An 18,443-nucleotide genomic window follows, 5' to 3' on the forward strand; every position below is an offset into this window, starting at 1 on the left:
GGCAACAAAACAGCACAGACTTGTGTGAAATCAAAACCCACTCAAATTACTTACAACTGCTGCTCTTACATGAATCTAAAAATAGTGCACACTTTGCACCTTGGTCCCCCCGCCCATAAAACCCACTTAAAAAGCACTTTGCTAGCTACTCATGACTTCTTTCACATGAAAAGGTGCATCTGCTGGCAACAAAACAGCACAGACTTGTGTGCATTCAAAACACACTCAAATTACAACTGCTGCTCTTACATGAATCTAAAAATAGTGCACACTTTGCACCTTGGTCCCCCAGCCCATAAAACCCACTTAAGAAGCACTTTGCCAGCTACTCATGACTTCTTTCACCTGAAAAAGTAGCATCTGCTGGCAACAAAACAGCACAGACTTGTGTACATCCAAAACGCAATCAATTCAGCACAGACTTGTGTGCATTCAAAACACACTCAAATTACTTACGACTGCTGCTCTTACATGAATCTAAAAATAGTGCACAATTTGCACCTTGGTCCCCCAGCCCATAAAACCCACTTAAGAAGCACTTCGCCAGCTACTCACGACTTCTTTCACTTGAAGAAGTAGCATCTGCTGGCAACAAAACAGCACAGACTTGTGTACATCCAAAACGCAATCAAATAACTTACAACTGCTGCTCTTGCATGAATCTAAATATAGTGCACACTTTGCACCTTGGTCCCCCAGCCCATAAAACCCACTTAAAAAGCACTTCGCCAGATAACTCCAGTGAGGTGACAGCTTCTGGCACTCTAAGATTCTGGCTTCTTGTTTTTCTTTGCATACTTTTCCAGAAGCACTTTCTTGTACAAGACCTGATTACTCCACAGCTCTGCAGCATAGCCATTCAGGGGGCTTGACACGTTGGGTTCTGGACAAAAAAAGAAAAAAGAGCAAAAGCCAATGTCAGAAGGGCTACCGAATGTTACGCTAAAAATAAACCTATTCGCTGCCAAAGCGTGCGAATCAGCGGGCTGCTGTATTTAGCACCTGGGTCCGTCCATTGATTGATATGTGGGGTTTAACGTCCCAAAACCACCATATGATTATGAGAGACGCCGTAGTGGAGGGCTCCGGAAATTTAGACCACCTGGGGTTCTTTAACGTGCACGCAAATCTGAGCACACGGGCCTACAACATTTCCGCCTCCATCGGAAATGCAGCCGCCGCAGCCGGGATTCGAACCCACGCCCTGCGGGTCAGCAGCCGAGTACCTTAGCCACTAGACCACCGCGGCGGGGCCTGGGTCCGTCCATGTTTTACTGGTCACGAAACTGTACCTGCAGTTTCATACAAAGACAGAATTGCCGCTAGGGTCGCTGCGATTAGCGCTGGGGCTTCCATGTGCACCCACTGAACTTGACTGAATGATGTGCCGGTTCCAAGCACATAATTTATTGTGCACCAAATCGAAATACTTCAGCAACCACTTGTACTTCTCCAAGCATACAATATGGTTTTGGCATAAGCATGTGAAAAAATTTTATGTGTTCTCTTTAAGGTACCCATTGGTCACGCCGACACAAGAATATTCACTGTATACGCGTTGTTCCAGTGCAGTTCCTTACCTTGACAGGCGAGCATGAAGATATTTAGTAAGGCACAAGACATTTACTTAGACTTGTGACACTGCACAAGACACACACCCACCAACTCGCAAACTGAAGTTTCGGCCAGAGCTGAGCCAGTGCTGATCGCGCTATAAGCTAACAGTAAAGAGGTGAACGCGATACCAAATCTTTAGGTAAACGGAGAAGCCGTCTTTGACGATTACGAAAAGGCTTGCTCTTTTAACTCCTATTTTAAATCTGTGTTTTCCAACACGTGCGCTAATCAACATCCGGTAATTCCAGATTTACCCTACGAGAATATGCCCATGGTCACTGTCACGTACAATGGTGTTCTTAAGCTCCTCAGTAACCTGAAAAATAATTCAGCTGGAGGTCCTGATGGCATACCAACCAAGTTACTCAAAGCATGTCCTCAGGAAATTGTTAATTTCTTAGTCATCTTGTTCAATGAATCTCTACACAGTAGTTCTGTACCAACTCAATAGAAAACAGCATTGATTGATTTGTGGGGTTTAACGTCCCAAAACCACCATATGATTATGAGAGACGCCGTAGTGGAGGGCTCCGGAAATTTCGACCACCTGGGGTTCTTTAACGTGCACACAAATCTGAGTACACGGGCCTAGTTGTTCCCATTCATAAAAGTGGTCTTAAACATTCTATTCAAAACTATAGACCAATTTCGCTAACTTCTGTATGTTGTAAAACTTTAGAACATATTTTACTGCTCTGTGATGAAGCACCTCGAAAACAATGGTTTCTTTTCACCTGCTCAACATGGGTTCAGGTCTGGCTTGTCCTGCACAACGCAGTTGGTTGAATTTTGCCACGATCTTTTTTACTCCTATGATTGAGGATTTCAAGTTGATTGCATTTTTTTTCGATTTTAGAAAGGCTTTCGACACTGTTCCTCATGATGTATTCATCCGGCAATAGTTGTTCGGATTAAAAATTACCTTTCCGGAAAAACACGGCTTGTCATAATTAATGGCTGTACGTCAACTGAATAACAGTCACTTCGGGTGTGCCGCAAGGGTCTGTTTTGGGACCTTTGTTATTTTTTTATTTACATCAATGATATTGTGCACAGGTCTTCATTGCAATGTCAGATTATATGCAGATGACTGCATCATTTACAGGAACATAATAAACGAACACAATGTCATTAGCCTACAAACCGATTTAAACAAAATTCAAACTTGGTGTTCCACATGGTGTATGTCTTTGAATAGTACTAAATGTCAGTTTATATCTTTTACCCGCAAACGTTTGCCTGTGAGATCGGATTATCATTTGGACGATACATCACTTGACGGGTACAGCATTACAAATACGTTGGCGTTTATTTTTCAGAAAATCTGTCATGGACTAGGCATATTGAACATGTTACATCAAAATCTTCCCGAATGCTTAACCTCATTAGACGCAATTTTCACAAAGCCCCCAGGAGCGTTAAAGAATACCTTTATAATACGAACGTTCGCCCATTACTCGAGTACGCTTACACAGCATGGGACCCAGATACCATCTGTCTTGTAAATAAACTTGAGCGTATCCAGAATCGCGCAGCCAGGTTTGTCTCTGGTAATTACAACTACAGTCAACTGCCGATTTTTCGGACACCCGAATTTTCGGACATCTTCGCGGCACCGCCACGAAGCCCCCTAGAATCAAGGTATAAGGAATTCTGAAATTTTGGACGCTCAAACCTCCGGAGTCCAGTTTTCCGGACTTTTTGACGCGACGGAAGGTCGGAAACCACCACTGACCTCCAGTGGAAACCACCACAACTGCGTCACACGCGATGACGATCGCATAAATAAGTGTGCCGGCATCTGTTGCTTGAACTCGATCGTTAGCGGAGAAACACACACGGCCTTCGAGATTCCCAACACTGGCCGTGTTTATCGTGCAAGGATGCTTCGCTGACAATCGAAACTATCCACCCGGAAATTTTTTTGGCACCAATAAAGTTCTTTTTGTTTTAGCGCTTGTGCTAGAGCGTGCCGCTCTGGCTTCCCGCGCAGCGCTTTCCGGAAGCGTTTCACCACTTCAAACTAGAACTAACCGTCACACACCGATTTGGTATGGCCACGCTGGCTATGGATGGATAGATGGATGGATGTGGCTGTACCCTTTAGATCGGGCGGCGGCTAACGCCACCTAGCCGTAATACTTAGTGAACTAACCATTACATTTATCTTTTTTTCCTTTAAATAATGAAGTTGAGGATTCGTACTTCGCAGTGAAGGGTTTAATTTTCACTCGTGCCTTGACTTTAGCCACCAATCAGATAACCTCCTGTTACCAGCGCCACCTCCGGAGTACCTGAGGCACCGTCACCTGCCGTTGCACCGTTTTGTTTATGCAGCCCACATGGTGTTTGGCTAGCCTAGTGCGTCGTTGTGCGATCGTGTGAAGTGTGCTCTGCAACGCTAAGCCTAGGTGCTTCGACGCTCGTCAGCAAACTCCTTTTTTCACATCGTGAGGACTTTTGCTCTTCGTTGACAACTGCGTTCCTCATGGTCACATCAATAACTTGAAGGCTATCCAGCTGGAATTCATGCCGCTCAACACGACTGCGATCCTTCAACCGATGGACCAAGGCGTTATCCGTAATATGAAACTTTTGTATCGTTCACGTATACTCAACCGCATGGTGCTGTGCTCAGAAAACGGGAAAGGCTACAGCGTTGACCTCCAATCTGCTGTCGGAATGCTTACGGACGCATGGAAGGCAGTAACGCAAGACACGCTTCGCAACTGCTTTCGCCACGCGGGCTTCGTACTCGACACAGAGGCAGCAGACTTGCCTAGAGAAAGCGACAGCGTGATTGACTTGTGCCCTCTCATAGACGATATTATCAACGACCTCCGCTCTGCTGGTGCTTCTATGCCCGCGGAAAAAACTTTTGAACGGTTCGTCGACGCTGACAACAAGCTTGACTTCTGCGCAGAGCTAACCGACGACGAAACAGTCAGCCAGGTTATGGCGGATTCAGACGACTCCGATGTCGAAAAAGAGGAACCAACGCCTGCCCCACCTACGACCGCCGAATTGATGCGAGCATTGATAACGCTGACATCGATATACAGTGATGACATGACCCTTGCTCAGATCGAGGCGAATGTGATCACATGCGAGCGGAACGCCATTCAAACAAGGATCAACAAGTTTTTCAAGCCACTGCAGCTCTAACACCGGCTGCCCTGACAGCACCCACTGTCTGCTGCATGCAATTTTTTAATGGCTCTTTTCAGAGCCACCTCACTGATGCTTTGGCAGAGTTCTGGAAATCCGGTACTTCGACCTTGACCCTCTTGATCAGAAAAATATCAATGAAATGGTGCGTTTTTTGCTTGCATTGAGAAATATTAGCAAAATGGTGCGTTTTTTTTTTTCCCTACATTGAAGATTATCAGTTAAATGCTTTTTTTTTTGCCTGCATTCAATTTTTTGCACTGCCCCAATTTTCGGACGGTTTTTCGCTCCTTAGAAGGCCCGAAAAATCGGCAGTTGACTGTATAAAAGCAGCATCTCATTAATTAAAAACACCCTTGGCTGGAAAACTCTAGCTCAACGCTGCTTAGCAACAAAATTGGAACTTTTTTTCCGTATTTACTCAGATCTCACAGGTAATAACAAAAACTTGTACATTTTTCCCCCTCGCTTCATCTCTATGCGTTGTGATCATGACTGTAAGGTACTTGAAACGCGATGCCGCACAAACGTGTCATTATTCATTCTTTCCTCACACCTCCACGCTTTGCAACAGACTTCCTAAAGGTATAGCAGATTGTAAAACACTTTCAAAGTTCCAGCTGTTTTTACATTCAAATTTTCCATATGTCACCTCTTTGTTGCATACACCGCTTTGTTATTAGCTCATTCTTTTATCTTTGTCTTTGTGTAAACATATGTGCTTTTACGTGATTAATCGTGTTACCCCCCTGCAATAATGCCCTCGTGGCGCTGCAGGTAATTCTATAAATAAATCCTGAATTTTTCGTTGTATCTGAAACGTAGCAAGCTGACTTGGGTGGGTCTGGGAGTGCGAAATACGAGATTAAATATTTTATTGCGATAGCAATTATATGGACACTCTCGGCTAGATTTTGCCTCCGGCGTCGATGTCATGCACCGTATATGTATACATGACAATACAAGAAAACAAATCCAGAAAAAACTCTGGCGCGCAGAATCGAACGTGGGACCTCTGCGTCGTGAAAGCGAGGCGTTAACCACTGAGCCACCCCAGAGAACATCCTTCACCGTTCAAACGGTAAGCTACTTATATCTACCACAAGCCACTGCTCACGAGGATCTTGGGGAGGGGGGGAGGGGATTATGTTTTCAACATTACCAGCAATGAGCGTGTGTCCCACATCACGCGGCGGCGCCCGCTCCGTCATGCACCCTTATCTCGCGGCGGCGAAGAGGGGAAGGTCGTACGCCTTGCCTCGCCTCGGGCTTTACCTGGAACGATTTTGCTGTAGCTACCGGGTGCACAAAGGTCACTGCAATTATTGCAGTCTCCGTTTGAAAGAAGCGCTCGCTTTTCAGACATAGCAAAGTAACAAATGAGACGCTTATTTGCGTGCATCCGTACCTGATGATTTGTGGGGTTTAACGTCCCAAAACCACCATATGATTATGAGAGACGCCGTAGTGGAGGGCTCCGGAAATTTCGACCACCTGGGGTTCTTTAACGTGCACCCAAATCTGAGTACACAGGCCTACAACATTTCCGCCTCCATCGGAAATGCAGCCGCCGCAGCCGGGAATTGAACCCGCGATCTGCGGGTCAGCAGCCGAGTACCTTAGCCACTAGACCACCGCGGCGGGGCCGTGCATCCGTACCTGTGAGTATGTTTTGGGAGTCATTTGTGCGTGAGGAACGCGGGGCATGTTTAGATCTGCTTTTAATTGTGCACATGACCTTTAAATTTGTTGCTATCGCGTTCACTGATTCGCCTTTTTGGCAAAGCTGCAACTTTTTTTTTTCCAAAAAATATTAGGGGTGCACAAATTATGCAAGGGTGAAAATTAAGCACGTAAATATGGCAATATCCGCTCACATGCGTGCTGTCAACATTACTTTCGGTTCCAAAACTACCTTGTGGCACAGCTATTGCACAAATCGAACAAAAAAGACCCTTTTGGAGCAGTATGGCGCAGTAATTTCCAGTTGGCGCAATTGCTGCAGGTTTCCCCACTGCAAAAGCGATAAACAATAGCTTCAAATGCTCGCCACCACTCGTAATCACCCGATCTCGCACGGCGGACGAAGCTTTAGAAGGTAACTCCACGTGTAATGACAGGCAAAGGCAAAGTCCTCAAAAACATGGTGGCGAGCGCGTATCATCTCTTTTCGGCGTATGCTAGTCCAAAAACCTTTGAGACAGCTTCCGCAACTAAATTGTACTGGACACTTCTGGAGACCCACGAGGGGACGCTTATGACGACCCGGAATGCCTGCCTAGATGAGCAGTTTACAAAATAACCTAGAGTAGTGAAATACATTTCTTGTGGCATAATCGACATCATCATAGGAAATGGCATTAATTTTACGTGAAGCAAACATGACAGCCGCTGCGCTTCTTGTTGATCTCATTTCTATGCATACATGTAACCCTTAACACTTTCGTGACCACGCCTATCCCCATAGATAGTATGTTGTCGATATTTTAAACTTCAATACTTGTCACGTTCAGAGCGCTTGTCGACATCTTACGCTATCCAACGTGCAAAAGGAGAAATATTTCATTAGTTTTGCTTTTGTGTTTGTTTTTCACCTTGTGGAGATTTTAAAGCACCTTTCTTCACGCGCGAGTAAGCATGCGTAGTTTCAATGATGGCGTCGACGTCGTATGCGATCCCTTCACAAAAACTCCGAATTTCGGAGGATTCCCGTGCATCTGGGCTTCAAATGATAACAGCACAACCTCGAAAGACGGCATATCGACACTTCTGATTTCAGCACGGACGATGAGAACTTGTTAAACCGCCCCGGATCATCAGCAGTAATGCGCTTCGTACTTCCACTCATGCTCTACTGACAATGCTGGCAGCCACAAGTTTTGCCCTGCCGAAACAGAGTCGTGGTGCAAACATCAACGCGCTGAAGCACTTGATGAACCTGCACCACGCCACACACCTCTCCTGACAAAAGCACAGGGATTGGCTGTTTTGCCCATTTATAAGCGGCTAACGGATGAGAAGCTCCTTGCTCGATGCATCAAAGAGAAAACCCAGAACGCATCGGAATCCCTGAATAGCAAAATTTGGCTACTTTGCCCCAAGACTAAGTTTGTCTCCCGAACGGTTGTCGAGACTGCCGCAGCTATGGCAATCCTGTGGTTCAACAAGGGTCATGCTACTTTTGAGCACATCCTGGAAGAGCTCAACATACTGCCATCTAGAGATCTAGTTACTTTCAGTGATTCCCGCGATGCGAGGCGCATCAAGAGAATGTCCGAGCGTCTGACAGCAGAAGCAAGGGCCCACCGTCGTCGTGGAGTGAAAAGGGCACGGCTAGAAGAGATTGCTCGCAAGGACCGTGAGGGCACAACCTATGCTGCAGGACAGTTCTAGTAACTTGCGGTGCTTTTCAAAGTTCTGTTGAACATTATGGCCAAAGATTATGCATTTCTAACAACTCTGTGATAAAAAAAAAAAGGTTTCAAACTTTCAAGTGCGTTTTTCTCCTTTTGCAGTTTTGTGTGATCTGTGCTTCTTATACACGCTAGTTCGTATACTTAGAATTGTCATACCTCTATGAAATTTTGCACATAGCATGATGAAAGCCCATAGAGTGCAAGTATCTATTCAGATTGTCAGTGCTGCTTGATTATGTTTTTCAAAAATTACATGACATTGAAAGCCCTTGGCAACTAGAGCCATAGTAAATTTTTCTATTTTATTATTGTATTTCACCTTTTTACACACAAAATTTATATAGTTTTTTGCACTCTACAGTTCCAAAGAATCATAGTCAGCTATATCTGCATGCTTTATCTCAAATTTTTATAGGTCAGAATTGTTGCATAACAATGGCCATAATTTTGCAGTATCTGACCTGCAGAAAGAAAACCAAGCAATCTACATGAAAATAAATGACATATTTGAAAAGAGGAGAAAAAAACTCCATTAGCATGCCAATTTGTGTTAAATTCAGACTCTTATTAAAGAAAATCGTTTTTCGAGTAGCATCTCCCCTTAAAACGTAGATGTTTGTGTTCTTTGTGCTTAAAATGTTCAGAGCAGTGTTGATCGTTTTATAAAATTTCTTCATCTTACAATCTTTTTTCATTTGATAATTTTTTCTTAATATTGTTAATAAATTTGTCATTTCAATTTTATTTCGTTTGAAAGATAACTCCTTGTTGTACAATTTTGTGCCATAAACATTAACATCAGAAACTTTGGGTGCCATAAAAAAGAATGTTTCCTGGACAAGCTAAAAACGGCCTAATTTCTCCTGATCCTGAAAGTGTTAAAAAGGCAAGGTGCATCTCATCGTTATCTTTATCAATGAGACGAAATGGCTGACAATGCATTTTTACAGCACCCTCACAAATAACAAACATGCACAAAGCATAAACAAAATGTCCAATACTCACCTGCTAGCAAAGACTGAATAGAGAGTAGCACAGTGCGAACATCTAGCAAAGCTGTCCATTTTTCTCTGAGGATGTCAAGGCATATGTTCCCCTGAGCATCCACATTTGGGTGAAAGCAAGGGGTTTCAAAAGTTACTAGTGGGCTTTCATAGGGGTAGCAACTAGGGAACTCCAGCCTGAGCCGATACACCAAGTTCTCATAGACCTGTAAACAAAACACTGCAGTGAGCATTCTGTAATTGAGAATTTTCTTGTGACAAAAAAAAAAAAAACGAAAGCAAGAAAACCCCACCCACACACATACACACACGAACCCCTAAAACTGAACTTAAGGAAATACACAGCTGCTACATGACTTGCTGCTTCCCGAGAAGCTAATCAGCTTATTGCTAGCACTTTCATACCACATTCATTACGTTTACCCTTGTCTTGTTTTATTGAATGAATTGGCTTTAAAAAAAAACAAGAATAGCCATGGGGAATTTCCCCTTTTTATTTATGTTAGATTGGCTTGGGCCCATTATACCTCCTGGTGGTACGGGCCACCCCCATTTTGTTTTTCATTATTTTCATACACAGGAGGCCAAAAAAAAAGCACACGCACACAACACATACTGGTATTCCATAATAAAATGGCATTTTCAATAGTGGTAAAAAACACAGACAATTAGGCTAAAATTAATATGTTAAAGCAACATCAAGAACACAAGACTACCTTTCGTTCGCCGATCCCAACCCCACAACACGGGTCACAGTGGTGATGAGTAAGTACAGATGAGATGAAGAGCATGAATAAAGCTCACAATGCAACCTATTCATAATAGCAGTTCCTTAATTGTATTGTTATATTAAAACTGTTAGCAAGTGCATATTTTACATAATATAATGGGTAAAATGCAGCATAGACTAATCCCTGGCAAAATCTCTAGAGCCTGGTGCATATGCCGACCACTTACGCCATAGTCGCTCATTGCATGCCTTTCAGTTAGCATATACAACAAAAAGTCACAGCTTTGACGCAAAGGCGAAGCATTGAACGAGATAGCAACAAATTGGAAGGTCACGCGAAAAATGGCAAGCAGATCAAACATGCCCCGCATTTTTCACCCACAAATGACGCACGAAACGTACTCACAGGTACAGATGAACGTGAATAAGCGTATACGAAACGTACTCACAGGTAGAGATGAACGTGAATAAGCGTATAAGCTGTTAGTTCGGTGTGTCTGAAAAGTGTGCCCTATTCGCAAATGGAGACTGTGCAGCGAGTGCCGTGACCTTTGCGCACCCAGTATGAGAAAGCAGCCCAAGGCGTACGATTCTCCCCACCAAGATAAGTGCAAGCACACATGAGCGTCCGCACCCCCCCCCCCCCTCCCCAGCTCTCTGGGGAACAAAGTACAAGTGGAAGATTAGAGCGCATCGCCACCACGTCGTGATGATCTGGCGAGGCTAAGGTGCCTCGATGAGCGCGCCCCCGGGCAGGATGCTGCCACCTTTTGTACTGCTCTATTCACCATTGTAATGCCTGCAGCGTCTTCGCCAAGTTGTAGAGCTCACGTGCCGGCTTTCTTCGACACGTTTTGCCTAGACGAGTTCGTCAGGGCTACAATCATTCGCGTTCAGCTAGTGGGCCACAACGCACTGGAACAAAATCTGTATGCAGCGGGAATGATAATGGCGGCCGCCGCAAATGTCTTCGCTGAGTGGAGGAGCGGACAGAGGCACTCTAGGAGACACGCGCTCATAGCGCCATCTTGCTGGTAATGCTGAAAACACAATAGTGCCCCCATGACCTCTGAGATGGCGGAGGCGCGCCGGGCTTCTTTAGAGCCGTCCCAATCGCAAGGAGAGCATGTTTTCAGAGGTGGACGTGACGCGCTCTTTTCTCTGCACCGCGGTACTGCTTCGTATGGTATAAAAGGCTGCCACGCTGTTGCCGAAGCTTGCATGTGGCGAAAAAAATGATTTCGCGCTTTTCCATAACTTCGCACTCATTTGGGAATGTCGGGCCAAGGTGCACGAAAAGCAAAGTCCATACTTGGGCATATATATTCTCAGACAAGACTTCTGTTGCTGTAGATTTGCGCCGCCAATATTAGATCACTTATAATTGCAATGCCTCTGCAAAAGATCCGCATGTGCAGGAAACTTACTGTGCTTCGAAGTTTGTAGGCTGTACACTGGCAAAGAAAAAGAAAATGGCAGCCTGATCAACAAGCGAAATCAGACGAGTGCCAGGTTGTACACGCTCACAAATTACACTCGATTAAATGGGTTGCTTTTTCTTTCCTTTCATGGAACTAGCACTGCTTTTCATTATAACACCATTGCAAGAATCCTCCCGTTCAGCCGCAGAAGCAGGATACATGGAGGAGGGTGCAGGCGGTCGCCATGCTTCTAGACTATGTCTAGACTGAACGTCACCGATTCTGTGACAATCCCGGTATGGTTACCGGCACCTTTTATTCACTTATGGTCGCCCATTCGCACTGTGAATTTTACGGTGTTCAGTGGATATGATACATTGGCCAATGTAAAAACGAACATCGAAATGTTTGGCTCGTTAAACAAGTACGCAACATGTGTGCAGTTTGATGTACCTGGTATGAAACACTGCGGTATTACACATAGTGACAATTCGTTTTTTTTTAACTGCGCTTCGGTTGACCACCTCATAAATATACGTACGCTACATATTAGTAAAATTATGAGTCTGGATAGCAGAGGTATATGATTCAACGACGACAATTATTCTAGTTTTCCCCAAAGTCTCCAGATGAAAACGAGGAATACCAGAATGGCTCTATATTTCTCAAATCGAGGTATTTAGCACAGAGACAAAACAAACCGTAATGAAAAAAACTCGTAATGCTGCCACACACAAATTGACACCTCCTTACAATTACCTATCAGGAAAATGCAGCAGTTGTCATGCCTTTCTTCGCAAATTGGGCCGAAAATAAATGCAGCAACAAAAAATACTTTTTTTTAGTTCAGCTAGAAGAGATCCTGGAAGTGATTTTTGCTTGTAGACAAAAAAAAAAAAACATGCGCACGCTTGAATCATGTGCGCTCTACTGTATGCCATGGTCCCACCGCCGCCGGGACCCTCACTCAATGTGCCCTTTCGCGATAGCCGGGCGCGTGAGGCGATACTCTGTTTTACTGGGGAGCGCGACAGTAGGGATGGCCGGAGAGAAACACTCCGGGCGCTTGCCATCTACGAGGCCATGGTTCCCCTCCGAGGTGGTGGGCGTGCGTCGGGTATCTCTCCGGCTGTCCCAATCGCACGGAGAGAGAATTTCCAGAGGTGGGCATGGCTCAATCTTTTCTCTGCACCACGGCACTCCTTTGTATGGCCGAAAAGGCTGCCGTGCTATTGGCGAAGCTTACAAGTGGCAAGAAAAAAAATGGTTCTGCACATTTATATACTGTATTTACACGTATAATTTGTGCACCCCTAATATTTTGCCAGCTTTGCTGAAAAAAAAATTTACTCGCATATCTCGCACTCTCAGACCCGGCCGAGACAGCTCGCGCAACTTTGCACCTTTAGATGCTTTGGCCCGATGCGCGCCTAGCTGAGCAGACGAGTGCTGTAAAACAAGATGCCACTGCGAAGTCCCTTCTAAGGTCTTCCTCCCCGAACTAGGGTCCCTATTGAATACCGCACCCGGACAAAAACTTGTTGGCAGGTCACCCGAACTGCTTGATCGTTTGCCTCCCCTATATCCCAACCTCTACCACCACAGTAATGGCAAGAATGCATGCTCTCATCCTGGACGGCTTTCTGGGTCGGAGGCATGTGAGGACCTGTCGCGCCAACTGTTCCCCTCATTCTCAGCACCCGCACTACAACACACGCTTGGTCGATTTCGGAAGTTGAGGTTTTGCCACCCGTCCATTTCCCTTGCGATGTGCTACAGTAATTATATATACGGCGAAATCGAAGCTTCAAGAAAACGGGGTGGTCAAAGATGCTCGACTGAACCAAAGACTATGCGCTTCGAGAGGGCGGTTGCAGCGGCCGTGACGATCATTCCCAATCAGACTTTATGATCAGCAATCCCCGCTAGACCACGCGCGACCAGATCTGACTGGTTAAAGTATGCGCTAATTCTTTCAAAAGTAACAAGTGCACTTCGTTTATGCTCCAATTTCTTTCATTTTTTTTATGTGTACATTGCACGTGTTAGGATTGTGACACAATATTTCATATGTGCTCGCAATGTCCCCACGTAATTTGCACACCCCCTTGTCGGTGCCCTGAAATTGCGAAAAAAAAGTGCGCAAATTATGCGAGTAAATACAGTAACATCGTGCGCACTTGGAAATGTCTGGCCAAGGTGTACAAGAGGCGAAGTAAATGCTTGGGCGTATATATTCTCACATGAGCTTTATTCAATGTAGTTTTGTGCCACCAATATTAGCGCACTTATAAATGCAAGAGGTCCGTGTGTGCTAGAAACTTACTGTACTTCGAAGTTTGCAGGCTGTATAGCATGGAGGGCACTATCCAAGAAGAAATATGACAGCCCGACCAAGCAAAGTCAGCAGAGTGCTGCGTTCTACGCTTACGGGTAATGCCAGATTAAAAGAGTTGCTTTTTCTCTCCTTTCATGTTACTAGCACTGCTTTTTATTGTAATGCCATTTTAAGAATCCTCCCGCTGAGCCCCAGAAGCAGGATACAGGGAAGATCGAGTCTGCGGGTGGTCGCCATGTGTCTAGACTAAGACTAGACTGATCCCCGGTTTCCCGATGACCACAGGCTTGGTTACAGGCACGTTTTAGTCACTTATGGTCGCCCATTCGCACTGTGAATCTTACGGTCTTCAGTGGATACATTGGGCAATGAAAGAACGAACATCGAAATGTTTTCCTTGTTCAAGAAGTAAAAACACACGTTGAAAGTTAGATGTACCTGGTATGAAACACTGGGGTGTTACATGGCAGAGACCATTTGCACATTTTTTTTTCTTTGGTAGTCTACCTCAACTTAGCTTTAATTAGAAAGATGCCGCTAGGCTACATGTGCTTGATTTGGATGCAGTTGAGAGTACAGTGAATGAACACGCAGGACACCAATATTGCCATTGTGCAACCAAAACAATGAATATTGAGATGACGAGAAAGGAGACGACAATTCAGACAGTTTCACTGTAAAAGACGTGGGGAGTGAGTGTTGCTTGGCTAATCAACGTCTTCTACATTATTCCAGCAAGATTACTTCTCATGCACCTTACTTCAATGACATGACCATGGCACTTTGTTATCTAGAGCTTAACTACACTTCGGTTGACCACCCCTTTAATATCCTTACGTGATATAATAGTAAAATTATGAGTCATGACACACAAAAAAAATGGGGGTATTCAGGAAGTAGTTGTGCTACACAACAGTAATCGTAATCTGACTTGCTCGCAAGTAGCGAATCGGGCTAGTTGGAACATACCTTTTTGTGCGCTGGTGATGAGTATGACTTGCTCGCCTTTCCTTTCTTGAAAACCCGGCGCGGCCCCTTCCCTGTCAGGAATGCTATGTCACACTGACAACGCGTGCGCCATTCGCGACCCCAAACCAACGAAACTGTGGTGATCGCGCACAGAAAGTACTCGAAGTAAATGACGATTTTGTTGTGCAGCAGAAACACTGCCCAAATACTTAATTTTTTTTAGAATGTAGGAGAGCAATAATATTCAACAACGATAATTAGCCCATGCTTCCCCATACAAGTCTCCAGAAAGGAAGAATGCCAGAATGCCTCTACACCTCTCAAATCGAGGTTTTCACCACCGAGACAAAAGGGACCGTGATGAAAAAAAAAAAGTAATACAGCCACAGACGAACTGATACCTCCTTACAGTTACCTATCAGAAAAGTTCAGCAGTCAGCATGAGAAAAAAAATACTGTCCTTCAGTTCAGCCAGAAGGCTCTGGCCGTGATCCTTGCTCGTACACAAAAAAACAAAAACAAAAGACATTACACCACATTAACAGGCTTTACCGATCATGCAGTGCATCTTGGCAATCATGAATAGATTAGTCCTGTAGTATGCTCTCTCCGACATTACAAGCTGATAAAGAAGATTTGACATCAACGAACTGCAATTAAAAGCTTACATCATGCCCTACTGTTTGCTTGTGGAGTTCAACAGTAGCATGACAATAATGCCGATAATATAACTTGAAATTTTCATGGACAGAACTCTTTAGTCCCACAATGTACCTAACATGTAAAAAACAAGGAGTGAAACAAGCAGTTCTCAATATAAAGTGGGGGAAAAAAATACAGAAGATAACATTTAAAGATAGCCGAGTACTGCAGGATAAACTAAATGTCCTATGTCCTGCTAACAAAAGCCTTACATATTGGGTAAAATGAACACTCACTGTCCCTTGTGGTCCATGTATTGTGCCGATCCATCGGAAGAGGTTGTCACCATCAGGGAATGCAGAGATACTTTTGTCATCCCCCATCTGGTAAGAAAAAGTTCTAAGAACTAAACTGCACTATCATCCAGTTAAGTATCAACACATATATTTTATTCACTTCTGCAACCTCAGCATTATTCCAACTCATGTTCTAGTATCACAAAAACACTAATCTGGTTAAAACAATAGCCCATTTCACACAAACAAGACATTTACAGATACTGCAAAGCTACTTGCTTTAAAATACCCTTGTTTAATATGCAACTCCTCACGTAACAAGGAACCATAAGGCACTAATGGTAACATAACCAGTTTCATAAGCTCGGACAGCAATATTACACAAAAGGTAGTGAGACTGTTTTAAACATCGCACAATGTGTTAGCACAATTGGTGGGTTCTTCATTTTCACACAACTAAGAATGTATAGGAGGCACAATTATAGAACAAGACTTGCTACAGCCCTATTACAAACACTATCAGACAAACACTATCAGTTAATGAAAACCAATCATAGTGGCATCCACACCTTGCTTAGCAATGAATAGAACTTATATTACAGACAAGAATAAATGTGTTTCATTAATTCCAGGGTTTGTACAGGTTTCCAAGAGAAAAATTCAAGGATTTTTCATCAAATTCAAGTAACACGATCGTAGTTCACGATAAATTTTATTGCACAAAAGAATGGCTGTTCTGTTCACTTATTGCAGTTTCACTATACTAGAAGTTCGGAAGCTAAGGGCAGGTCTTTCAGTTTTTTGTTTGTTTCTATTTGAGTCCTAATGCCATCAAGTTCAATCTTGACTTTTGCCGTCTTCCGCAAGCTATTGGACATATATGGCATATATGGTGTTTTTTGGCGCAAGGGCCATTTGATGGCCAAAGAGCGCCAGTTCATGAGACAGGAATGTGGACAATGATTGTGATTAGCGGCTGTATAAGGGCCATAAAATTCCTCGCAGTAAGGCGGGTAAAATCATACAATTAATAAAATCATGACCATGCCGTGAAAGATGTGTGTGGTGTGAATGATGACAAAAGTTGGTGATAATAAGACGATGGTGGATATGTATGGCATTAGCACAAGTGCCTCACTCGTTCATACCCTTGCGCCCAAGGGCCGCGAGGCAAGTGCTTTCTTGTGTAACCTCCGCAGCAAAAACCTCTCTAGAGAGGTCGTGCTACGGAATGCCCGGGTATACGATATGAAAATTATGAATTTCTTTTAAAAACGCTAACAATGATTTATGACTAAAAAGCGGTTCCCTACCGACGAACATTGCAGGGTGTAAAGGCATATGCTGTCGGTAGGGTAAAGGAAAATGTCGTTTTCTTAGTTTCTAAGTGTTTGCACTGGATTAACATGTGAAGGACTGTCAATGCTTCACCACATCTGTCACACAATGGTGGATCGCCACCAGACAAAAGATATGTGTGTGTCGTGTATGTGTGTCCTATCCCGAGTCTCGTTAGTATTACCTCTGTATGACGCGATTTCGATACGGGCAGCCAATGACCAAGGTGTGGCTTAATAACGTGTAGTTTGTTTTGTGTGTGTGTATCCCACTTGCTCTGCCAGTATACCCCGAGTTTTCGTTTGAGAGACGGCTTAAGATCAAGGGCCGGGATTGATGTGGGTGTAATGGCGGTGCTTTCGTGGGCGGATGCAGCAAGCTGATCCACCATCATTTTGCCTTGAATCTCACGGTGCCCTGGCACCCAGCACATAACAACATGTCGGTTGAGTGTGTAGAGTGTGCATAAAATGGAGTAAAGTGAAACGAGGACAGGGTTTTTTTGTTTTTTAAGACTGTGCAGAGCCGTTACCACACTGAGGGAGTCTGTATAAATTACTGCTTTTTGTATTTGTGATTGTTTGATGTGTTTCGCTGCCATAAGTATCGCGTAAGCTTCCGCTGTGAAGATACTTGTGCCTGGATGTAGAGGGCCAGCATCCGAAAAGGAAGGGCCAACAGCAGCGTAGGACACAGAGGAGTTAGAGGCATCTGTAAAAAACTCGGGACGTGTGTATTTGTGTTGAAGTTCCAAGAAGTATGTTCAAATATGGGCAATAGGCGCATGTTTAGTAACTTCTCGGAAAGACACATCGCAATCTATAGTCTGCCACTGCCACGGTGGCGGGTATGCTACAGGAGCCATTAAACTGTGTTCGAGTGACACTCCAGTGTCCTCAGCTAGACCCTTCAGGCGAAGTGAGAAGGGCTGCCTCATTGAAGGCCTGTTTTGAAAAAGAATGGAGCTCGACAAGTCATTAATAGTAGAGTATGAGGGGTGCCTCTTGTCTGCTTTCACCTTAAGGAAGTATACAAAGGACATGTAGGTTCTTTGCAGATGAAGCGACCACTCATTTGACTCAACGTAAAGGCTTTCTACGGGGCTGGTGCGAAAAGCACCCGTAGAAAGGCGGATGCCCGAATGGTGCACGGGATCCAGCATCTTCAAAGCACTTTGAGTCGCAGACTGATAAACAATGGCCCCATAATCTAAGCGGGTGCGAATAAGGCTTCTATACACGTTCATGAGGCATTTCCCGTCACTACCCCACGTAGTACGTGACAACACTTTTATAACATTCATGGCTTTTAAACATTTTGTTTTTAAATACTTTATATGGGGTACGAAGGTCAACTTGTTGTCCAAGATTAAGCCTAAGAATTTATGCTCGGCTTTGACGGACAGACGCCCGTTCAGTCGAATGTCAGGTTCCGAGTGCATGCCTCTCTTTCGAGAGAACAAGACACACGTGCTTTTTTGTGGGTTAAGTCGAAATCCGTTTTC

The 18,443-nt window shown here is 44.3% G+C and overlaps 1 protein-coding gene across 3 annotated transcripts in view; it reads right to left on the reverse strand.

Annotated features, from left to right (window-relative positions):
- Positions 1-514: 514 nt before the first annotated feature.
- The window catches only part of LOC119177065 (ubiquitin-conjugating enzyme E2 C), a 34,158-nt gene continuing 16,229 nt past the window's right edge, over positions 515-18,443 (reverse strand). For 2 of the 3 annotated variants that reach the window (XM_037428437.2, XM_037428438.2), the window contains 3 exons: positions 15,602-15,688; positions 9,207-9,411; positions 515-883 (listed from right to left, as the gene is read on the reverse strand). In XM_037428437.2, coding sequence (XP_037284334.1) covers positions 765-883; positions 9,207-9,411; positions 15,602-15,688 — 411 coding nt within the window. In that variant the 3' untranslated portion in view covers positions 515-764. The remainder of the gene's footprint in view (positions 884-9,206; positions 9,412-15,601; positions 15,689-18,443) is intronic. The other variant, XM_075878067.1, reaches the window with a different exon arrangement.

The sequence above is a fragment of the Rhipicephalus microplus genome, chromosome X, assembly GCF_043290135.1.
Source record: "Rhipicephalus microplus isolate Deutch F79 chromosome X, USDA_Rmic, whole genome shotgun sequence".
Lineage (NCBI taxonomy): Eukaryota > Metazoa > Arthropoda > Arachnida > Ixodida > Ixodidae > Rhipicephalus > Rhipicephalus microplus.